General features: G+C 39.0%; 1 protein-coding gene and 4 non-coding genes across 15 annotated transcripts in view; all 5 read left to right on the top strand.

Moving 5' to 3' along the window:
* The window catches only part of Liprin-alpha (PTPRF interacting protein alpha), a 53,050-nt gene that overhangs the window by 18,735 nt on the left and 8,574 nt on the right, over positions 1 to 25,741 (top strand). For all 11 annotated transcript variants that reach the window (XM_065301796.1, XM_065301793.1, XM_065301795.1 and 8 more), the window contains exon 2: positions 22,407 to 22,508. In XM_065301796.1, coding sequence (XP_065157868.1) covers positions 22,407 to 22,508 — 102 coding nt within the window. The remainder of the gene's footprint in view (positions 1 to 22,406; positions 22,509 to 25,741) is intronic.
* TRNAA-AGC (transfer RNA alanine (anticodon AGC)) lies at positions 5,094 to 5,166 on the top strand. Its single transcript has one exon. It is a non-coding gene; the product is annotated as a tRNA-Ala (tRNA).
* On the top strand, positions 5,393 to 5,465 carry TRNAA-AGC (transfer RNA alanine (anticodon AGC)). Its single transcript has one exon. It is a non-coding gene; the product is annotated as a tRNA-Ala (tRNA).
* Positions 6,033 to 6,105, top strand: TRNAA-AGC (transfer RNA alanine (anticodon AGC)). Its single transcript has one exon. It is a non-coding gene; the product is annotated as a tRNA-Ala (tRNA).
* Positions 6,322 to 6,394, top strand: TRNAA-AGC (transfer RNA alanine (anticodon AGC)). The gene has a single exon. It is a non-coding gene; the product is annotated as a tRNA-Ala (tRNA).

The following is a 25,741-nucleotide window of genomic DNA, read 5'->3' as shown; positions in this document are numbered from 1 at the left end:
CGAAACAAGTCGAAGAGTTTTGCGATGCGTGGTGGCGTACGAACGCGTCGAGTTGTTCTAAGTGTAATTTATATGCGTTTCCGAACGCGTGTGTGCTGCGTACTTTCATTTGACTGGCAAATATTACTCGCACCGGAAGCATAAATAACACCTTTTTTCCTGAAGGATGTGTCTTTATATTTCAAGAGGCAGAAGCGCGCGCTGTAATAAAAAAAATAATTCTAAGACTAAATCCGTTTGTTCTGCGCTGGGGCGCAATGCAAATGTTAGGAAAATAATTCCTGTGATTGCAGGAAGTCGTTTTGCAGGCGGTACTAATGCATGGGAAGTTCAATTACGTTGTATTTCAGCCTGTTTCCGTGTTGGGGGATTCATTGTCTTTGCTTTCGGTTTGTTTGGTTCAGATTCAGAAACTTACAACTTCCTGAAGTCTAAATTTGTAAAAATTCTTATTCAAAATCTGTTTGTAAGCGCATAACTCAACAACGCCTAGAACAATTTGGTCAATTCTTTTTTTAAAATGTCCATTAAAGTCCAAGGATGGTTTTAACGGCGAGAAAAATTCGAATAATTGCCGGGAAAACCCTAAAAACAGCCATTTTCTATAGGATAAAAGTTGGCATTGAGATTCAATCATAGTTATAGTTAAATAGTTGAATCCGAGATGGCGCGCTGAAGTGCATTATTAGCAATTCTTTATATAATTATTTTTGTCTAGAACAAGAGAGTAGAAACGAATTACATTTTTATTAAACACTACTGGAACGAAGTCGCGAAGACTATAAATATTTGAATTTAATTTTAAAAATGTTTGTCGTGTCCAAAGATGCGAAATTTGTAATCGCACAAATTGAAATGAATGTTTCTGCGGATTATAAACGAGCGATTCGAATTTTTGCGCGCTGAAAAAAAAAGTTAAACGCCAGCATAAATTGCACTCGGTCCGAAAGTCATTTATCTCAATCACGAATAGTAAGTTAAATAACGGCTAATGGCCAGAAGTTGAAGGTAAATTGAAGCTCAGCTGGCGCGCGCGCGCGTGGATTCAATGCGTGTGCTTTTAATTTTACGAACGAAATTAAAAACGATAAAATTAATCCACATTTGGTTGGCTGTCGAGCATTATTTCAGCACCACCTCAATGGTTTTATGGTTAAAATTTGAATATTTGGATATTTTCATCACCTATATTCATACCTAAGAGAAACTTTTTATCACTTTGTATAATTGCTGCTTTTTAATCCATCTCATCTTTTTCATTTGGGTTTAATTAAATTTAATCTACACAAAAGTCTGTTGTATATGTGGGTATGGATAATGTAAATATAAATAAAATAATCGTCCATTAGAATCACTTTGCTCGTAAGTGGGATTCAATTAAATTAAATAATGTGATTAAAATTAAAATCTAAATGCGAAGAGTATCATTACCAATTGGTAATTTATAATTTATATTAATGTTTAATGTTTAGTAATGCAATATTTCTAATAGAAATTAATTTTATTCAAATTTAAATTAACTATTTCTATATGGAATTTAATTTATTAATTATTGATTATACTGAGTGAGTTTAGTTAGGTACACACAAATGAAATGCGTCGAGGAAATTTTCAATTTAATTCGATTCGTGTGGTTATTTAGGTGCATTAGATCGTTATTCGATGCCGACGCTGGTTATTCGATTCGTCTCGGCTGGATTCATTCAATTTCCTTCGTTTTTCGCGCAAAATCGCAGCACCGCTTGCCTTTAAAACCGGATATCCGGCTGAGCGTTGAACCATTTCGGTAACGTCGTCATGCTTCTTCCTTCGCCAGAGCTCATTCCACGGCCAATCCTCGGCCGGGATTTCGACTTTTGTGTGATGTTGTGGACACTATGTGGACATTCGTTCCTAAACGTCGCGCAGATGTCAGTCTGATGGCAGTTTTTCTTTGCGCCTTGCACTGACCCTTTTCCTACTTGCATCTGGGGCCATTTCTTCGTCTGTATTCTAGTTTATTTTATTTTATTTTATTTTTACCAGTCTGACTGAAGCTTTAATGAAAGAAAATCTAACATAGACTTGTTATACAGGGTAAATAGAAATTTAAAAAATAAAAACGTAATTAAAATTACAGTAACTGCGCTTTGAATAGTTTTCAATTGTATTCTATTGAAATGTAATTTCGAGAATGCAACCTGCTAACTGCAGCCATCCTTGGGTATTTATTATCCGCGCTATTGTCATTTTACTAATTGTTACATGGCTTTGGAATACCCGTGAGACATTCTTTCATCTGCTGCGCTCGGTAAACGCTGCTCCGTTTTCTTATCCAGCGTCTTGTGCCTTGTTGTTTTTGTTCGTGTTCTCTTCCCGTTATTAATAGCCGGCTTCTTTTGTTACAGGTTAGTAAATCTACCTCAGTACCTCTGGCGACACTTTAGAAATTACAATTGAAAGACTCCGCGTTACAACTCTGTACGTAAGTTTTAGTTGAGCTATTTTAAACTTTGTCGAGAAAATATATATAAATATATATGAAATGAGTTTATTGCACTAGAATGCGCTCATTTTTAACTCTGCTCTAGATTAAAATTAATTCTAGGCAAAATTTTGTATTATCCTGTAGAAAGCGCAAGATAAATGAGTTTTTATCGAATTTGTGCGCAAAAGTAAAATGTTTAGCTTTACGTGCTCGTTGCGTTTTCGTTGGATAACAGCGAGGTGCTGCAAATGTTGGTAGTTGTCGTAGACGTAGCGAAGCAGACATCCAAACGACTTTACTTCCCTCGTCGGGCTTCCATGAGAGGAGGATGCTGGTGGTGCATGGATTCTGGTCTAGACTCTAGACGAAGTCGTTATATTTGTCGAGCTAGACTGAACACACACATACATACACTACTAAACAACTGTGACTGTAAATTTCTACGGTCTGGAGTAAATTTAAATTTAATCTGCAAGCTGTGTGAGTTGCTAGTTGTTGCGCGCGCGGCGCAAACTACACTTGCTGTATACTTGACACTTGGTTAATTGCTTTATTTCATTTCGGCTAATTTTATTTTATATTCGACTTAAATATGTTTTTTAATTAAAGTGTAAAATTAAAGCTGGTTGTGGATCGATGCCGAGACAATGGCGTTGATAAAAGTTGTGTTTGTGTTGCGATGAATGCGCTGAATTGTTTCGAGCGGCTAAGGAAGTTATGAGCTAACTTTTGACGTAATGTCCTGAATATCCTGGTGCATGTGCAACTGCTCTTCTTGCGCTTAATTAAAAGCACTCGCGAATGTGCGCAATGCGAAAATATTTAATAAAAGTGCAATTTTTCAGTCTTAACTTGCGCTATAATAATAATAAACATATTTTATTGTTGAATCTCAGCGTTCACACATTGTAGGTTTCTTTTTATAACCTGAAAAAATTTCGTTTTACATTTTGTGTTTATTTTTGTCAAGGAGAGTAATTTTAGACGCCTCGAAGAAAAATTGGACGTGAAAAAAATGTCAACGCGTTTGTTGTTTGCGTTGAATTTATGTTGCGACGCATTTGCATATTTTTATTATGGGTGATAAAGCGTTTTAGGCTGCTATTACACAAAAAGACGAAAATTCGCCAAACATTTCGGAAACAGATTTTTGTTCGAACATTGTTTTGACAAGTGCAGCAAAGTCCAATAAACATAAATTACGCGCTGAAATATCATCATTCAAATACGCTGCACGGATGAGTAATGAGATTGTGGACATGCTCAAAACTGTGCAGGGAAAGTTGAAAATCATTTTTGAGTTTTATACTCATACTTACTTAGACTTGTTATCAACTCTTGAATTTCTTGAATTATTTTTTCTTCATTGCTCTATGAAGTCATCAATATTCTTCGCTCGTATCTGCTTGGCCATGCATTACTCTACGATATGTCATATTTATTCCTAGTCGTCTATTTGTCCTTGCAGTAAGAAGGACGAGAAATTTGCCTCGGGAAATATAGCTATTATTCCATTCGACTTGTATCTGTAGATATTGCAAGTTTGGCCGGAAAAAACTTGAGAAATTGAACAAATGAGAGTGGCGTCTAACATCTGGAGGTGAATTTATGAATGGAGAATAAATATCTATCTACCACATTTACCGTGGGGACATAAATTTCAATATTTCCATGCGAATTTAAACATTTTATATTTTTCTAGTATTTTAATGTCAATTTCTGTTATAAAGTCGCTGTTTAAATGTAAATTACATTGTTTTATATTGAAACTTGTTGAAGGCGTGAAAATTATGCTTGGAATTGTTTTATTTTTTATTTTTCGCTTGTATAACTTTTCCGTCTGCCGAATTTTTACGCATGCATTGAACACAATTGCATGATGTATGCAGCGACGCCAGGCCATTCATATTTTTACAATATCACAATATTTCCTCGCGCTCGTGTCTTGGCTGGTTTGGTTTCTCGCGTTGACGCCGCTGCAGGGGGAAAACTGCACGGGTGACTTTTTTTATTTTTGCGCTGTGCGAGACGCTCGAATATTTTATAAGTTTTCACTCGCCGGCGCGGCGAGGTGTAGCTTATGCTCTTTCCTATTGCTATTTGCCTCGATTGCCGGCTTGTTCTTGCGAAAGGGCAAACGCAAACTCTTAACTCAAACTCAAATGCAAGAGAGGAAAAGTCGACAATCGTATTGCGAAAGTACAACGCAAAGTATTAAGGCATTTTGTAAGGCATATTTCTATTTAACTTTTATTTTTGCGCAATTTATATACGGCTGCAAGTTTTACGTTTTCTTTTAACGCTTGTTTCTTGTTTTCGCTATGCTTGTGGCTGGAATAGGAAAAATTTAAAATTCATGTTATATTTGTGTACCTAGCTAGTATTTCTGCTGAGCGTTTTACCATTTTTAGCATGCAGATGCTTGAATTGTTGATTCTCGACTGGCATTCAACATTCGAGTTATTTTTACGATTGTTACATGATTGCTGGGTGTGGCCGGTTGGTCGTGAATGAAGCGAGTGGTCTTGATTGAATGCAGGCACGTATAACAACACGGTTTAAATAAAATTCGAAAGTGGGCCACAAAGAATACGAAATTTGTTGACCAAAAGTTATGTTTATATCGGGGGGCGTAGCTCAGATGGGAGAGCGCTCGCTTAGCATGCGAGAGGTACCGGGATCGATACCCGGCGCCTCCAAAATTTTTTCCGGTTTTTCATGGAGAAAAATTAAGTTTTCCAATTTTTTTAATAAAAATTAACAAATTTTCCACCTAAAATTGTCCACTAGGTCGGACCATTTCATGTAAATGTAACTTAGACTATGTTTCATTGTTGATATGGTTTTGAATATTTTGATTGCTTAAAAAGTGAAAGTAGACCAATTGTTTAAACAACGCGAGGACCACAGCATCTTAAGATATCAGGGGGCGTAGCTCAGATGGGAGAGCGCTCGCTTAGCATGCGAGAGGTACCGGGATCGATACCCGGCGCCTCCAAAGTTTTTCTGTTTTGGTGAGGAAAAATTAGTATTATTTTAAAATTAACAAATTTTTATAGTAAAAGTGTTGCAAATGAAACAATTAGTTCAAAGTTATTATAGGATCATATCTAGATACTTTGATGTCGGTTTCCTTGTAAGATGCAGTTAAAAATATGCAATTTTATTGTTTATATATCGGAGTAGCACGTAATAAACAATTTGTCGTAAAAATTGAAAATCTAAAATAGGGAATACGGATTAGACTGGAAATTCAGTTGGAGAAAATTAGACTCGAGAATGTTTTATTACACACTCGGTGTTTACGACACTATGTTTATCTGAGAAGTCAGCGGACTGCTGAAAGCGCTAAATTAATAATAATTTCATGATATGCTTAACCGTAATAAACCCGAATGCTATAATTAGGATGTTCTAGTTACCTAAACCGCGCCGATAGAATACAAGTAATAGATATATAGTGTCTTATAGTTGATTGTTTTGTGGACTGATCTTCAACGAGCAGAAAAGCGAAAATAGAACAATTGTTTAAACAATTCCGTAACAAATTGTTGTTAAAATATCAGGGGGCGTAGCTCAGATGGTAGAGCGCTCGCTTAGCATGCGAGAGGTACCGGGATCGATACCCGGCGCCTCCAAAGTTTTTCGTGTTTTTTATGAAGAACATTTATTATTTCAATTTTTTTCGAGAAAAATCAACAAATTTTGCACTTAAAACTCTGCTAGGTAGGACCAATTGATGTAGAAGTTAGTTAAACTTTATATTTCACTATTAATGTGGTTTTGATCGCTTAAAAAGTGAAAGTAGTCCAATTATTTAAACAACTCGATGACCACAACATCTTAAGATATCAGGGGGCGTAGCTCAGATGGGAGAGCGCTCGCTTAGCATGCGAGAGGTACCGGGATCGATACCCGGCGCCTCCAAATCTTTTCCTTTTAAAAACAATAATTTTCAATCAAAATATTAATTTTACCCAGCAAACATTTTTATCCTACTATTTGAACTCATTCAATCTTAATTTCATTTGTGCATTTTGTATCATATCTGCTGTCGATCGTAATCTTGTTAAATTTTATGGATTTACATTCGAAATATGTTTTCTCTCTTTGATTGCTGTGCTGTTCTGTGCGGTCGGGAAACCTCGATAAATAAATTTCCAATCAACTGATGAGTTTCCCGATACTCGACCCACTACCACGCGCCGGAATTTGCCAATGTCGCTTCAAGACCCAGAATGCGTGCATTAATAAATCTGCCTGCTCCGGACAGAAACGAGTAAAATGCAAATAAATCACATAACAGCACACAGCCGAGGCACGCGCCCTGCGCCCCGAACTTGATAAACACAACATCGTAATTCGAAACACATAAAACTTTCCACAACTTTTGTCAATCCTATACATAAACAAATATATACAACATTAACAAAGTTTACAGAGACGCAACAGCAACTTTTCTCTCCATAATCGATGCTTGCGTAATCCGCGCATTAAACAGATGTTGCCCTTAAATTTATAATATAAAATGAATCGCAAAATCTGTTGGTAAGCGCATAACTCAACAACGCCTTGACCAATTAGGTCAATTCTTTTTTAAAATGTTCGTTAAAGTCCAAGGATGGTTTTTACGGCGAGAAAAATTCGAATAATTGCCGGGAAAACCCTAAAGACAGCCTTTTTCTATAGGATAAAAGTTGGCATTGAGATTCAATCATAGTTATAGTTAAATAGTTGAATCCGAGATGGCGCGCTGAAGTGCATTATTAGCAATTCTTTATATAATTAATTTCTTTAAAATAAAATTGCGAATCTTATTGATAGAATTGACACATACTATGTCTAGAACAAGAGAGTAAAAACGAATTACATTTTATTAAACACTAGCAAAAATAAATCGCAATTTAGCATAATATTTACAATTCCAAGATGAAGATGTTTATCAATAATTGCCGCGGTGAGATATTGAATTGTTTATATTTTCCGTTAATTGACGCATCACGTGCGTTTGTGATATAACACGCGTCGACTATAGGTAACACACCGTAATGAAAATGTTTTCGAGTGAAACGCAACCCAACGAAACGAGACGCCGCGCACGGTGGCGGCGGTGGTGGGAAATTTAATAAAGGACGGGAAAAAATACGGCGTGGAAATGTGGTGAGGCACGGGCAATGAGCGAAACGCGATCGTTCTCGCTGGCCATTCTCTCGCTAAGTGCGATTAGGTTTCTGCATTAATGTTATCGCTTTCTGTAATGCCAAAACTGAATTACATTACATTATCAACCTCACAATTACTATACATACTAATAATAAAATAAACTAAATATAATAATTTTTATTCTTTCATTGTTTCAGGTATGTTATGCAGTTCGAGAAATCTCCTTTTGAAGGTTTGATAAAATTTAAAAATCCGAGATATTGTTTGTGAATGTCAAGATGTCGTCTGTCCGACTCCGGCGGATTTTATTCTCTCGTTGCGCTGTATTTATTATTTAATGAAAACGTATGCTTTACGAGAATTTCCACTCGACGTACGAAAATAATCCACACAGCCTTGCTGCGCCGCAAGCGAAGCCAGAGAATGGAGGAAAAACTTTTGAATTATGTAAGTTTTGCACGTCACGAGTCTGTGCCACGTGAAAAACTCATAAACAGATGCCGGGATGCCCCTATCGCCGGGCGACCTTTAGCCGTCTTTCAGTTTTCCAGAGGTTTTCTCTTCTCTCTGCTATACTCTGACCATTACACTATTTAAACCGCCTGAAACATTTGACGTAGCACTTTTAGCTTTTCTTTATTTTTTTTTTCTGTTGCGTTTCTCGACAGTTAGCGGCGCGATACGCGTTTAAGTTATAAGTGCCGAGAGAGGGTGAATAATGTGATCCTTTGGGGGGTGTGGCATGCTTATAACTTGCTTTTGAAACGCGTATCTAAATCGTAAACGCAAAGCAGCTCGCGATGAAAAGAACCTCGCTTTGAGTTTTAATTACTCGTGTAATTAATTTACAGTGTCGTTTTATACGTTTTATTTCTATTAGGTGGATATACGTGTACTTTGCGAGTTTCAAAAATTCGCCGGAATTGAGCTAACGAAGTTCTGCGCCGGCGATGGTCAAAAAGCATCAAGAATTTAAAAAAGTTTTTGTTGCACTTGCATCGACGTGCGGCGTGTTTTAATTACTTCGCCCAGCCAAGGGTAGAAGAGGAGGACTCGCGCGCGTCCAATTACGCGCCCGCAAAGATTTGCATGCACTTGCTGCAATTAACAATGCAAATCTATGCAATTAGCGAATTCATTGCCACGACGATGTGAGAGTCAAGCCGATGTGCAAACAAAACCGAAACTTGCATGATGCGTGTGCGCGTGTTGCGGGTTTAAACACATATTGATACGATGTGAGACTCCGAGCGCGATAACAAATTCCGGCGCTGAAAACTTTCGAATGTCGAATATGTAGATGACTAGATGTGATGTGTGTTTAAGCGTAAGCCGCCCCCACATGCATGCTGTACGCCCGCGCCAGCCCCTATCGAACCGTTCGATCATTGAGCTTGAGGGATGAAAGATGAATCGAGCGCGCAATGAATGACTCTGACTGACGACTGACTGACTGACGACAATGCCATTAAGCGTGTTATCCGATAGCGCGCATTTTTTTTTATATTCAGAGGGTTGTAGTCGCTGGGCTGAATTAGCAGCGGAAAGTCAGTGTTCCGGACGCAGGTTTCCTTCGGTGTTTCATTCTATTATTATTCCATTATTTTCGTGCGTTCGCCATTTACTTTTTTTTTTCTTCGTCGTTTTTGACTTTTATTAATTGCTGGCGATGTTTCTACGTCCCGAAAACTTGTGTGCTTTTATCAATAATGGTTGTGAATGTAATCAAAAATTGATGAAATCTATATTTGGTAATCGCTGCGCTTGTACAATAATGGCAATCATTGAAAACAAACAATGCAATATTGTATATTGTTCAATTGAATTTTTACCAATAATTCCAATCTCTCGTATTATTAAATCATCCACTCGAGTGGAAAACTAGCTCGGCGCTTTTTCATCACGTCAACAACACGTTTTACAGTCCAATTATACCGCGAAATCAGTCCATCAGATTCACCGAATATTCGATTATTTTGTTTGTTTTTTTATTTTATTTTTCATTTGGTGGTCATTCGAGTTGATTTCGTCTCGACAACACGTCGGGCATAAGGTAGCAATTTTATGTGCGTTTTTTATGTGCGGACGTTCTGCGTGCCGTCTGGACAAACGCAAAAAGAAAAAATTGATTTCGCTCTTGGTGCGGACAGACGGACACTGGGCACTACGTGGCCCCGATGGTCTGGTCAGACGTGCTCTACGTGTCCCGCTCGTTTCCTGCTCTATATTCGAGCATTCCGTGGGCGAATCCTTTCCGCCAGCGAATATATTCGATAACGAAGGATCGGCGGCGGTTGGCAAGACGAGGGTTGGTGTTTTCCTCTCTCCGAATGCTCCCTGGTTTATTGCTGTCGCTCGCAAATGTCTGACCTCATGCCCTTTGTGTTCTGTAGTGTTGATTTATTGGATTATCGAATTGCTTGAGATGATATACAAGACAATATCTTGATTTTTATTATTTTTGCGTGTAGAATTGCGGTGGTGATACGTTTAAAGTTAATTAGAACTCGAATTATGTTGCTGAAGTAATTAACAAACTAATTTGGTGGATGTTACAGTTTGCGTAAACATTTATGATGCGCGCATCTGTGATTGCGGTGGGTGTGCGCTAATTTCGGCTGAATTTTCAACAAAACACTAATTTACAATTACCAATCACCTGGGTTTAAAGTTTAACAATTGTTTTTCTCAACCTGTCCATCTCGGATGCAAGTCCAGTGGATCTCTGTAGCTGTATCGTTATTATGCAGCGCACAAATCCAGGTTAATTTGCTTCTCCCCGGCGCACACACTCTCTGTCGGCTTGAAAGTTTACCTTCAAAGTATTGGGGGACGCGCAGTCAGCCACACATAGTCTAACGAACTAACTTTAATTAATACCGGGGATGCACGAGGCTGGCGAATGCTAAGCTACCGAACCTTTACAATCAACATCATCTCACCACGTTGCCGCCGCCGCTGCTGCTGCTGCTGCCATCACAGGAAGTTGTGCGAAAGCAAAACGTCGACGGACAAGAACACGTTGGGCGCAAGAACTAACGGTTATAACGGTATGTCATGGGCAAAGTAATTGCTTAAATAAACCATAATCCCAAGTCGTGAATGTGGATCTGGATGTGGATGTGGAAAACGCACCGGTGTGGAAACCGAAATGGTTTCTTGCTAAGTTACTGCGTTTAAAGTCGTCCAGAATGGTAAATCTTTTTTTGTGGGGCGGTAAAAATGGAGATTTTGGTTCATAAAGAATTTACCCGTATTTCTGGTCATTTTAAGCTTTATTTTATGGATTCACGTTGTGGTATTAGCTGTATGTTGATATTTCCTATTTTCCGACGTTTTGTATTGTTCGGATGAGGAATTATGCACTTTACCTATGCCCGCCGGGATTTACATCGCCATCTAACAAGCTAAATGCGGATATAACGGCCCCACTACCACCCGTCTTGAATTATAGCCCCGGCGTTAATTAATCAAAACACGCGGCGGAGATATTTACGCTGCGCATCAATATTTTACGACGTCGTTTGCATTTTCATTGCGGCACGTTGATTATATTCCCCTGCATAGGTAAACAGCAAACAGGATTTAAAAAAAATTGCATAAAATAGTTTTGTTCTTTTATTTCAATTTCTTCTTTCTAATGGTTGATGATAGTTGGAGAACATGTAGTTGGTGAAAATGTAGCGTTGAATTACGCTCCGTCGGTCGGAACACGTGTGGGTTGGTTTTCGGGGCCGTAAGCTGAACATTTCCCGCGTCGGCAGGCTCGCGTTTTAACAACTAACGAGGACCAATTTACTATGGCGGGCGTCGAGTGATATATGCACACGCAACGTGGAGGGTGGAAAACCAGAGTTGCAAATCCGAATCCGTTCTTCTTCCGCCACTGCTGTGCGTGCATATGAGCTTACATATGTATAGCTCTAGAGAGGAAGAGGAAAACGTAAAACAATATAACTGCATACAGAGCAGCTACCGACTACACAAGAACACCAGAACAAGAAACATCCGGATGGGAAACAATTTAAGTGCTTTGTATTGCGCCGTGTATCAAAATGGTTGTAAATATCTCTACATGCCAAGCACTTTCGGCGAATGGTTTTGATTGAAAATTGTTATTTCCCGGTGGTAATTATGATGTGCATTGTTATGCAAGCCCCGGATTACATTTGCGGCGCGATATCGTTAATAAGGTTTCGATTGATTGCATAACAAGCGCGCGCGCGCTGCCAGCTTAACCGACTAATGGAAACTGTTGGAAGCTTATAATTGAATTAAAACGCAACACCCACATCAGCCGCGCGGCTATAAAATGATCTAATTATTAAAATCAACCCCGTTGATTATTTTGGTTCTAGACGTGTGGTGGTGGCAGCGGAGGCTTTACTTCTGCACTGAAGTAGATAAAGGATTTAATTAACTGCGTCGAGGTGCGACGGGGTTTTTACTGCTGCAAGAGTGATTGCAAAGTATTTTGTTAGTAATGAAGCAATCCACATGCCGACTTTTCCAGCGCTGCTTCATTTTGCGGTTCTTGCGGTGAATTCGAATTTAATGCGATTTCGTTCACGTCTTTCTGAATTCAAATTGCATTTCGCACACCTCCCCGAAGACATCGAATTCCCATTCAGGCGTGCGTGCAATTTTTTCGATCTTTTCTGTGTGTGTGTGTGGTTATCTTTCTTTTTTTCTCGGTATATTCTATCGTTTTGTGCGTTTTGTTCGCGCTGCTGGCGACTATACTACCTTTTTACATTTGGCACCCACCTTTTTTTTATTTTTTTTTGTGTCTCTGAGTGTGAGGGCAGCAGCAGTGACAGAGAAAGGATCACATATAGGATGGGATTGTGGGGGTGTAGATAAAATTGCCGGCAGTGGCCGGAGCTTGGGGAATCTTGGGATTGTAAACTTATTGTTGGCCGTTTATGTCGTAGGGGCTTTTTGTATTGGCTAGCATAACACGCCTAACACGAATTCGTACAAATTGTTTGGGCTTTTATTGAAAAACGGAATCAATCCGATATTACAACTGCAAAAGTCAACAAAACATTTGATTATTAGATTATAATGCTTTGAAAACTATTTTTTATTATTAGACGAATATTTTATGAATCTGTCGACGGCACGAGTTTCGGCCGAGAGAGGAAATTACTTCGCTCGACTTTGGGGTTTCTTCCCTCGTTCACTCCTCGACTCGTGTTTTCCTTCCCTCGATGGGAGTAGTTAATTGTAACTTGAAACCAATTATTGCCAACATTATCCATCCTACAGCATAAAAAAAATCTATAAATATCCACGTCTACCTCTTGGTGCCGTAGGTATTTATAGCTTTCACCAATTTTTGTTTCTGCCTGCATGCTGGTGGGGCGTTCGTTTGTCCAAACAAAATACATTATGACGTTAGTGAAGTTAAGTCGACTCTATCCAGCTTGATGCTGATGGATTATAATTTATGACACCGCAACCATCCACTGAGGGGCAGGTCGGTTGAAGGGAAGCAAAAATTAAGTGTTTCGCAGCTCGCCGCACGTTAAAATTTCCTTTTCGCGGCTTTCTCGCCCCGGCATCCTTTACTTCTTCCTCTGCGTGCTCATTTTAATACGCGCGGTGGTGATGTTGATGGATGAGACGTGCTTAATCTTAATGTAAATTCCATTCGTTCGGTGTGTTGGTCTTTTAAAACTGCTGCATGTTTTCAGTTTATTGTATTTTTTCTTTCGACATTTCTAAGCATTGATTACACTCTTAATCTTTCCGCTTGTATTTTCTGTGTGGAAACCGTGATGGTGTCAACTGGAAAGTTAATTTTAGCTTTACAGATCAATACGTGAAGAGCACATCTCGGCATACATTTCGTTTGCGTTTGCATGATGTCACCATTACAATCACAATGGCGCAAGTGGCGGCGCGGCGGCTTTGACAAATCCATTCGATAGATTAATATGCAAATTGAGATTAAACGTTTTCCCCGATTCCAAGGCATGATTAACAAGAATATATACGCCAAACTGCTTTCAAGTTTAAGTAGTTATGCATCATGATTAATATAGTGTATGGAGGAAAATCATCCAAAATTTAAATTTGATCAAAATCTGATTTGAAGCCGCAAATGCGGGCGCGGAATAATGCAATTTGAATATTTTATCAATAGAGAAAGAGAACATTTGCATATTTGGCCATCGATAAATTCTAATATCACACCGTGAAGCGTGTTAATCAGGTCTAGTGTGTTCCGATAGTGCCGATAGATATCCACAGCAAAATTCCACCTCCTCCGCCTGTCAATGGACGAATTTACCATGCTCCATGCGCCATATTGGCGTGTTACCCTTCGGCCGGGGGCCGCACGTCCGCGCGCGCTTCGAATAATAATTAACGTGACTCGCATACTGACATACCACCTCGGAGCATCTTCATTGTTCGACGCGTTCGGGATTAATTACAGTGCATTTTGCCACAGACATTCGGCAACAATAAGCCAGAGTGTTCAATTTTGCATCCGCGCGCTTGGGTGTACTTGTAATTCAATTAGAATTTACCAGTTGTAAAGTTACAGACAGCAACAGAAAAAAATAACATGCTGTAAAGTTGTTATATCCTCCTTCTGGAAGTAGTACTCGTACTTGTAAATATTTGTAATATTTGTCGAACATGCTCGAAATGAAGCTTTTCCGCGCAACAAAAACGCACTCGAACGCTTCTCGACGTTTCCTCTAGCACCTTGCACGATGCTTGCGGGAATTTGATAAATGAAACTCGGTGTATTTCTTGGGTTTTCCTCCAGCTCTCAAACTCGTCCTGCAACATCATCATATCTGCGCGCTGAGTGAACATAAAAATATGTTTGCACCTCCACCTTCTTCAGTGCGCTGAATTTTAACTCCTTTTCCAATGCTGTGATACATGCTATTGCATTTTTTACGAAGTTTGCGCGCGCGCTATAAATAAGCCATCGCGTCGAGCGTGTTTGATTCTTTTGAAGGGCGCAAAGTTTGCAAAGTCTTTCATTCCGCGCGCGCACACCCTCGAGCAATCTGGGCGTATATTTCACCCTATTGCACTAGACAAAGTCTACAGGTTTATATATAGGTATATAGGTATGTTCGATAAGATTTTTACGTTGGTATTCTATGTTTATTTATGTGGATGTGTGCGGGTGTAATTTGGAATGCATGTCGGTGTGGAGATTTGTGGGAGGTGAGGCGGGTTGCATTAATGATGCGCAGGAATTTAATTGGAAAACACTCGGGTGGTACGACTTTGGGTAAATATCGACATTAACGCACGCGGTAATCATTACACTTATCATGGATAATGAGGTACTTGTACAGAAATCAATTTTTAATTGATTGAATGTAATTTTAATATTTATTATTTAATTACTCGAAAACCATTGGTGTTGCAGTTGTAATTCTTTCAACAATAGATTCGTAATTAAATTCTGTGTCTGTATGTTCAAAATTTTTGTTTATTTTAGCATTATATAAAGAGTTATTCACAAAATTTATGATTTTGTGCAGAATTCATAAATTCTATTTAAATTATTCAGTAACTCTTGAATAAAAGATGATGCTAATTAAATTATTACGTTGGCTGATTCAGAATTTAACACTGTGGCGATTTCGAAAGAAATCAATAACATAACTTGATTGGTTTCCAAGTAATTAATTAATTTAATAAGTATTGTGCTTTGGTTGGAGCGCACCGCGCCACTATTATAGATTGTAGTAGTTTATTTTGTCATGCGCCCGTTTGAACAAATAATGTTTTATATGCCACGCCGAATTTACCACCCCCAATAGCAGGCCCCCATGCAGAATGTAGTTGGTGTCCATGGTAAAGCTTAATGCAGTAATTTATGGCTTTCGAAGAACACAAACGTTTTAATAGCACTAATTTATCTTTAGGAATTATAGCATCCCGCAGGCGGGATAATTTTGCCACTGCGGGTGTTTCGATTTTTTATATTTCACTGCCAGATCGCAACCCCTATTTTTTATTTTATCAAAATCAATAAATTTGATTATTTTTCTATTGCCTTGAGGGTTTTTAGCTAGTTATGAGATAATATTAGGATTTGAAAGACCCTTTGATTGCAAGTGATTATTTAAAGTTATTATACGGTCACTTAATTGGCAATCAACGCATATCTGCAAAGGGTGGGAGTGAAATATTGCGTCTGCAATTAGTTACAATTAAATCATTCACGCCCACAATAATCGACGACCATGATGGCAATTTGAAGTTAATAACAGTTAATCGCCCCCTATTGCAAAGTACCCCGAGGCGACGGCGTTCATTTGCGCGTTAATTAATTGCTAATGTGTGAAAAATAATGTTCAACCTTTAATTCGCTTAATTAATCCACTCTTAAAGTGGGCAAAACGGCGGTGAATGAATGTTCTAAATGCATTCGCATTCTCGAGCACACAATGTGAGTGCCGACACACAGGCTTAAATCATGTCTCCCGGAGGAAACAAAATGGCGGCCGAGGGGCTTTTATTTCGCGTTAAAATGTGCGCGCAAATGTCACCGCAGCGGGCGGGCGGCCTGCCTTGGAACAATGCCCTATTGTGCGCATTACGTCGTAATTTACATGCAAGCGTTTCTCAAAACGTCACCACTCACAACTTTCTTTACCGGCGGAGAGAGCCAGTCGGTGTGTTTTTCATCATTTTTATTGTTGCGGAATATTTTCGGACGGTGCGAGAATAAAGTCAGCCGCGCACCGCGATAAAATTCGATGTTCAAATACAAAATTAATTAAAATTCTCAAGTTGTTTAACCCAATTATGCGGAATTTACATTCATTTGCATACTTGCATGCTGGCGAGTATCAACTTGTGTATTCGCTAATTAATTATTGCGTTAAGTGCGGCCGAGAGGACGAAAACCAACCGCCGACCGCCACTCGACCGAAATTAGGAACTTATTATCGCTCTTTCAATTTTCACTGAAGATATATTATAATTTTACATAATTTAGGCACTCGAGAGAAAGAAAAAAAACGCAGTCAATTGAAGAATTTTGCATTTTTTTCCGGTTTCATTACGAATGCCTTTTCTATCACTAGTAGACTAGGGCCCATGTCCAAAAAATTTATGGGTCATATGAACCATCAGGTGACCTATTTAGGACGATATAAGATCATAAAATAATAAGATTTAACACTATGCCGTCACTTGTAAGCTGTCCAACTGAGTGCTGGTGAGAATTTGAAAGTACAGGCAGAGTGAGTACATTTCGGTCATATATTTTTGTACGGCATTTTTACCATCGATAGATCTTTAAAAAATAATAAGAAAGCGCGCAGTGCCGTAAAAAAATAGTGCGCCACAAAGTCGGTAAATTTTTTTGATTTTCGAAAATTTCCAGGGTAAATTTGGTCATTCGATTTTGTACGGCATCAGTTTCGTACTGTTTCAATACAGCTTCTAATCCATTATTCCGCAACGCCGTACAAAAAATCATGCGACAAGGGGAAAAATTGAGGGTTGCAACCCCCTCTCTTTCCGTGGTCCAGGGGGTGATTTGAAAAAGTACGGCATCGGTTCCAAAACATTCTCTAGCACTCAAAAGTACTATTAAAAATAATGCCGTCAAAAAATTATTGTTCATTTGAATGTATATTAATAATTATCTTAATTTCATGGTATACTTGATGTATAAAGCTGTAAAACCATTTGACCCTGTACGGGAACTTTTTTTTTAACATGATATTGTGAAATACAATGGTTATATAGTATTGCCGTTCAAAAGAAACTGTTCAAAAAAAAATTACAGAGAAATACAAAAACTGAAATTTTTTAAATTATTGCAAAAGTTTAAATATTCATAGATTAATGAAAGATAGCAATTTTCTACATTTTTCCCTTGTTTTAAATAGTATTAAGGTAATTAAATTAGGAAAAAATAATGCCGTACATTTTAATGCAGACCATATCTTTTAGGCTGATGAAAATGACGCTACCATTTTAAGGGTACTTTATGGCCATCTGATACTGTACGGCATTAACATATTTTTGAAGAGAACAATTGATAATATGATAAAATCATTATGACGTCTAACTGAAGTGAAACGGTGTGTATATAATATCCAAGAATTGAAACTGTCAATCCCAGTATCAACAGTTTTGTATACTTTTGGTTTAGTATATGCTTCAAACATTATTGATAAATATATATAATTGATTTGTTTCATTATAATGATGTGAATAAATAAAACAACTATTTTTATAAACTACTATAATACTATAAACTACTATATACTATAATACTATAAACTACTATAATACTATAAACTATAATACTATAATACTATAAACGTCGTAACAGAACGTCGCTCCGTAAGCGATATATATGTAAATTATATTTATTTAATATTTTTATCACTTTTTTATCAATATGAACTTTCAGATTTGTACGGCATTAACTTTTTATAAATTATTGCATTAAGTGACAATAAACTATCTAAATGCCGTATAAAAAAATATCGTCATGGATTTCACCTTACATTTCGTTATATGGATTTTTCTTACATTTCGTTATATGAATTTTTCCTTGAATTTTTTTTCCCTACAAACCTTTGGACCAACGAAAATGTACGGCATGTAAAAAAATATTATCTATGCATAAAATACTTTCGAAATAAATTAATTTTGGGTTGTTTCAAATCACCCCCTGGACCACGGAAAGAGAGGGGGTTGCAACCCTCAATTTTTCCCCTTGTCGCATGATTTTTTGTACGGCGTTGCGGAATAATGGATTAGAAGCTGTATTGAAACAGTACGAAACTGATGCCGTACAAAATCGAATGACCAAATTTACCCTGGAAATTTTCGAAAATCAGAAAAATTTACCGACTTTGTGGCGCACTATTTTTTTACGGCACTGCGCGCTTTCTTATTATTTTTTAAAGATCTATCGATGGTAAAAATGCCGTACAAAAATATATGACCGAAATGTACTCACTCTGCCTGTACTTTCAAATTCTCACCAGCACTCAGTTGGACAGCTTACAAGTGACGGCATAGTGTTAAATCTTATTATTTTATGATCTTATATCGTCCTAAATAGGTCACCTGATGGTTCATATGACCCATAAATTTTTGGACATGGGCCCCTAGTCTATAGAGTCAACTCGTGACCAGCATCTAGATGCACTCGAGATGTCCAATATCATAAATATAAACATGCGGTCGACACGATGAGGGACGGAAATAAGACCAGCGGGAAGTTTTCATGATGTCACTGCTTGACTCCTCCACACGCTGTCTCCACACTTCGCGTCTTCACGTCCTCATTACTTTTAATGCATGCTTGACGATCGTTCACTAGAAAGGTGCTGGTGCTGGTAAATATTTCATTCCTGCGCGGAATTAATCAATAAAATCTCATGCGCTGAACTGAAGCGAACAGATTCACCTGCGATATTAAAAGACAATTGAACGTGGTTAATCCAGGTGAGAGGGAAAGGTCAAAGGTCCCCGCAGATTGAAGCTCAAAAGCAACACAAGTCAAGTGTCTAGTCAATCGACCTCGTTTTTATTTTTTCTTGCGCGTGTGTTTCTCACTGGCTGAAGATGAATGCTTGTTGGTTTTTATATGGTGGAGGCGCCTACGTGCCTTCAATCGCCTGTTATACGGGCGATTGATAAAGGATAAAGGTGTATCGAGGGCAATTCAAATCAATCTTGACCCTTGAATACCTCCACCACTATTAATCTATCGTGTTTTATGCGTTAAACAAGAGTTAACTTATCACGTATGTAAATTTTAATTTTTTTTTATATTTTTGTAGAAATTTTAAAGTTTAATGATGATTTATGTGTGGTAAATGTTTGATTTGAAGTTTTTTTTACTCCAAGGGGTTTAAATAATTTAGTTTTGTGTGTATCGGGAAAAAGTTTTATTACTTTCGATGCTTTAAAGCTCGTGTCACATAACCGCGGAGTTGTCGTAATCCCTTAACCGCATTAAACTTTGTCCCGAACTGGAAAAAAACGCCAACTTCGATTGGATTTACGTTGTTGTAGCTTTATAAATTGTGATTATAACTTATTTCACACACAACTATAAACTGAACCATCTTAATACCTCGGAATTAAAGTTGTGATTTCATAAAATGTTTGTTTTATACGCTGATTTTGATTGTGCTCGTAATGCAAACAAATAAAACTGGTAACTAGTACGAGCGAGTGTAGAGATTGTCATAGGGTTTTGCATTATTCTTTGCATGTTTCGTTTATAAGCCGGTTAAATATGAAAATCAGCCAATATAAATTCTAATGGGCGCGCGTTGTGTCGAGCATCAGCCGTGGTTTGTTCTAACGAAGCCGCGATTATTCGTTAACGCACTCGACTTTGTGCATGCACGCGGCGGGGGCGGCTGGGAGCATACGTGCGTGCTACGAATGGGACGACGGCGACGAGGGTTTCGTAGCGCAGAAAACAATTTTATTTCCAAACCGCAATTGCGATTCCTCCTCAGGCGAATTAATTAATAATAAATATGGTAATATTTGAATTTTGATACGATTATTGATTTTTAGAAAGGAAAGAAAATTCATTTCCTTACAAAAGATTATTTTATATTTCTACGGATTCGTTTTGTGTGGCATTTTGATATCTTCCACTAAATTACTTTCTGTCAGATGCAAAAACATAGTTTTCGTAATTTTATTTTTATTTTCATTATGATTATTTATCCCTGTTTAACGTTAGAGTACACTTTGCACTAATTTCGTAATTAATGCAAACATGCTCGCTGAGCAACTTGGAACAATGCTAACGACACGCTGATGCTTCGTCCACGCTCCAGTATTACTCCTATTTATTTCCAGGTGAGATATCAAAGTACTCTTCTCCTCTACACATGTCCTCGCTTATGTCTTCTTCACACACACTCCATTCTATAGTTCTTGCCCGTTGTGGAATTGTGTTTGCGCGCTAATATTCCGAATGAATGTTCACAATTAGTCGTTGTGTGTGCGCGCGGCGCACAAAACATTCACGTCGAAGAAAACAGCATTGTTCATTGCCGCTGAGGCGCGCGATGATATTATTCGCGCACCGGAAGTCCAGAATATTACCGTCAAACAAATGTTGAATAGTCCGACGGTTTTGGGGCAATTCAAGCGGTGTGGTGGTTAGTCGAGTCTCTTAAGGGTCCCTTTCGCCGTTTTCATTTCAATTTCTATCTGTATTCTCTTCGCATTTTACTGAGTTGAGTTTACACTTGGTTACGCATGTTGTATGCTGTAAAAATGTTGCCTTTTATTTTTTTAGCCGGGAAATTACATAAAATAGCACTCGCTATTTGCACATATCCGATGCGCGCTTTTGTTGCTATGTCTGGCTGTCGGTAATTGTGCTGAAAGCACTCACACTATCTCTATAGATCCATATTAGTGCACAATGTTGGCGGCAGCTGTGCACCGGGCTCTCTATTTAAATTTCACAATCGACACGAGTCCCACTTACACCTGACACCTCGCAATGCGCGTCACGCATGATGCTCATGTTGTTGTTGATTCAATTAATCTCGATTGTTGCGTCCGCAATATTTGCACGCGCATTGGCGTCATGATCAAATCAACTTCCGATGCTGCGACACAGAAATTAATTAACATCAAGTTTACGACTACGACTGAAAGGATATCATCCTTGTTTAGTTAATTTCTCGCATTCTGTATGTTGATACAATTGCGTTATCTTTACGTTTTCATGATTTAGCAGTAATCTTACTGCTGAGGGCTTTGGATATAATTTAATAAGTCTGGATTGAATAACAATACGTACGTGTATGGCGTATAATAAATGATTCGACATTGTATTCCTTCGTTTCTTCTGTTTGCTTGCGTTATTTTTGTGTTCTTCGTGTTGTTGTGTTGTTGAGCTGCTTTGTTACAATCTATCGAATGTTATTTTCTTTTCACGCTCCGGCGATAATAAAATTGTAGCGGGTGAAGTGAAACGCACTCGCCGCCCCCGCAAATGGAAAAGTATTAATGTAACAAGGCGAAAAAGAGTTCGCGTTGGGGGGCGCGTGCTGCATCTGCCACACGCTGCCACGCGGCATTTGTGTATATGAACAACAATCTGTACTCTACCACTCTTTGCGCGCTCTGTACTGCTATTCTTGAATTTCCACTTTAATGGCGCGCACTTTGCTTCGATTTATTTTTGTGGACTTGTTTTCCACGGCGCGCCGTCGCTGCGCTTGCTAGCGTTGATAAATGAACAGTTGGAGTTCACTTTATTGCTGCATTTGTTATGAAGAGAACTTTCAATTCGAGAAACATTCCGAATGAAAAATTGTAATTGTAAACTTTGCTTCAACTTGAACTATTAATTACAATGTGTTCGTTTTTTTTATAATTAAGTTTATGTAAGCTCAATTAATTACTGCCCGGACAACGTTATCGCATGAATTACATCCTTGGAGAGGTGGAAATTCATGCGGTGCTTCTTTTTCTACTGTTTTGGTGACTCGTGCGACCAGGAAGCTGCGGAAGAGCGAAGTGAATTAAATCCGGGCGTTATCTGGGAATTTAATAGACCCGATAGAATTGCGGTAGTGCAAGCACTATGTACGCAAACATGCGCTGGGAGTTGAGAATTTGCAAATGTAATCCAGGGGATGGTCGACGTGGTGTTGCCACTTTGCACCCAGTTTCTGCAATTGGTGATGGTGATGCGGCGCGCGCCCGACGCATATTAAATGCGCCTCGAATATATTCCACTTTCTTATTGTTTCTTTTTCTCTGCTTGCAGGAATTTGCGACGCTCACCAAGGAATTGAATGGCGCGCGCGAACATCTGCTCGAGCGCGAAGAGGAGATCTCCGAGCTGAAGGCGGAACGCAACAACACGCGGGTGAGTTATTGCCATTTTCGGCCCGCGCTCGCAGTAAATTTCCGACCAACCAAAGTGCATTCCGCGAGCTTCTTCTCCCTGTAACCGACGAACAAGTCTCGCAATTACGACGTGAAGAATTGAATTCGGAGTATTTTTTAATACTCTGTCAAGATTTTTTTTATTACCTAGAAAATAATAAATTTAAAAACATTTTTTAAAGGTTTTTACGACTCAATAACACTAAATTAAAGCACAATTTACAATTTGACGATAAAACATGCGGTAATATGTTTCACTACTCGTATGTACATCAACTAGAAATAATGATGCTCCGACTATCTGAAGCGTACGCGCCATTTGGGAGAAATTATATTCCCATATCATAGCGGCGTGCGCGCAAAGAAAAACACGAGCGCACGTGCAAACGCCGATATTTCGGGCTCCGTGGAGATGCTCGAACTGACGGCGGCTGTTTTCGTATTCCGCGCGCGGATGTCTTTACGTTGGACGTTGAATACAGGTGGTTGGTTTTCCCTCTGACTGGAAAAATAAGTTTTAAGCACGACAGCCGAATCGATGGCGATGGTGGATGCGTCGTGTTAAATAATTCAACGCGCGAAATTACTTCGAAAAGTTTGCTGCTGTGCGCAATGTTTGGGAATAACCGGCGAATATATTTGATACTTTATCGTCGCAACCACCACCCACACATATGCTTGAGTGTATATATTATTTACTCGAAAGTTTTATTTGACAGAAACAAGCATTTTACTTCGGTCAGTGCGCGTGTGTTTTTTTATATCAGTAAAATTTGATTTTAGACGTTTTATGGATGTTGTTTTATTTGGCTTCATTTCGCACGTCGTGCGCTCGTATAAATTCGTGTAAAACAGCCCGAAATCGCTTACTTAATGAACGCAAGTTGCTTGGATATTGACACCATCAATCTGCCAGCTGAAACGCCGAAAACGGAACACCATTTACAACTTCTTTATTTACTCTCTGCGCTACTAAAATTTACAAGTTAGACAAGTTGTACGAATTCCTGCAGGCCTACAAAGTCTACATAATACATAAATCCTTTAGATTTAGTTTGTAATTTTGTGGTTGCGCTAAATGCATCAAAATTATTAGATAAAATAGATTAGTGTTGCACTTTGTGCGGATGAGTTTTCGGCGGGGGTTCAAAAGTTAGATGCCAAAGTTGTCGAGTAGTTTGCATTTACATCGAGCACACAAATTCCCTCGGCTGGTAGCGCGCGCGCCATCGACACGAATTGAATTATGCCCGCGGATTATTGCGTTCCAGTGCATTCGTGAGTCCGCGTCGATGTTGAGTGTGTTTGATGCACGCGCAAAACTTTCGCAGTCAAATTCGCGCTCGAGCAAACACCCAAACACGAAACATTAATATCACAAAAGAACAACCCAGCGTAGTATTATAAAAGTGGAACAGCGTTGACAATTTGTTACGTAAAAGTTTGCACTGCTAGAGATACATATGCGGTGCTAAACTAAAGCCAACTTTTAAACGACAGTTGGAAATTTATCTCTTTGGGGGATGAAAAATGAAAAAATGTGATTTATAGTTGGTTTGTTTAAAAATTTATTTTAATCTCATCTGGAACCATTTGGATGATGCATGGTTGTGGTTATGTATGGTAAATGACGTGAAGATGCAAGAGGGATGATTACCCACCAGCACCAAACCTGCTAATTAGAATGCGATGGCAACGCATGCATATTAATCAATCGTTCGTGTCGAAGGCGATCGATGACGGCGGGTACATCCATGTGTGTGTGTATGTGGGTGGTGGTTAAACGCACCAAGTCGAGCATATTAGCCTTCACGTACGTTGGCGGGGCGATGTGTGGATGAATGCGTGTCGACACCCCTTCGACACACCGGCGATACCTTTTGCAGCGTCGCGGAAAGGTTCACTGAGTCGAGAAAATACGCGCCCGCCGTTTTACGCCCCAATAGACGAGGTGCTAATTTAGTTTAACGCTGGCGCAGTAAAGCTAGTGCAAATGAAAATGGTTTGTGCAGGGCATATAAAAATATACGCGTCGCGTCGAAGCGATCAGAGCACACATAGAGGGCTTCGAGTAATAAAAACTTGCCGCGACGCATAGAAGCGCAGTTTTGTGTGCGGGTCTCTTGCCATGCTCTTGAAAAACTTTTTACTTACACCTCTTTAGAAAATCACCCCTCTTGGTTTCGGGCTTAGTGGTGGATAAAATTATATTTTAAAACTCGGCGCACTTAAAAAGTTGGCCGGCAATTTTTATCATTTTAGTCCATCATCTCGGTGAACCATAATGCGCCTCGACGATGCTGTAAAATACCAAACTACCCTTAGCGCTCTTGGTATTTATTCGCGCGTTCGATATAATGCGTAATTTCTGATTCGTTCGCCAATATGCTTGCGGAATTTATGTCTTTGTGTGTGCGAGAGTGTATGCTTACAAATTCATAGAGGTTATGAATTGCGCGCTAATAGTCCCACCGCCATCCCACCCCCTCGACGAGTATAAATTTTCATTTTGCCTCTGCTCTCGATATTAAAATGTGTTTGCCATGTGTTTGGCGGGGTGGTTGATGAACTTTTGCGCCCTCCTCCGACGCAGTGACCCTTGATGCGGTGTGTTGAAAATTAATATCAGTTTGGCGCAAATTTCATTTAGTCCCCGAAACAGTTTTGCGTGGTGGGGGTAAAGTTTTTTCTCATCGTCGTTTTTTCTCTTCTAATTTGAGACTGCTTTTACCCCTTGGAAAGTTGCAAACGTTTAAAGGTCTTGCCGAATACATAATTCTTCTTTTCGGTCAGTCTGTTTTTTCCTACCCTACACGCTTTCTTAAAAACGCGCCCGGGACGTTTTTGGAATAATGGTCCGAGCGTGGCAAAAATGAAAAAGGAACCTTGGCGCGCAGCACACAAGAAATACTGCAAATTGAAGTCGGGCTGTCGTGCGGGGGCGGCGAAGGTGTCAACACGATATTAATGATGCACACGCACATGAGGCACAACCGGCCCCAGAAGAAGAAAAAACGCTCCTTATATGCTTAGTTTAGTGTCCGGGGGTGCATTCGATATATTCCGGATATATTATATCATCGTAACCGGAAAAGTTAGGGTGCGTGCTGCTACTACTACCATTTTAGGTAAGCAAAGTGAAGGCAAGGTTTATAAAATTTATCGAGTCGAGAGGGCTGAGCGCCGAAGCTCTTTAGCCTTTCGAGCACCCTT

The sequence above is a fragment of the Atheta coriaria genome, unplaced genomic scaffold, assembly GCF_025399875.1.
Source record: "Atheta coriaria isolate IRGN ID8LTWV9N9 unplaced genomic scaffold, Caltech_Dcor_3.1 hic_scaffold_4_pilon, whole genome shotgun sequence".
NCBI classification, from domain to species: Eukaryota; Metazoa; Arthropoda; class Insecta; order Coleoptera; family Staphylinidae; genus Dalotia; species Dalotia coriaria.
Note: the sequence above shows the minus strand (reverse complement) of the source record. Positions and strands in the feature narration are given on the sequence as shown.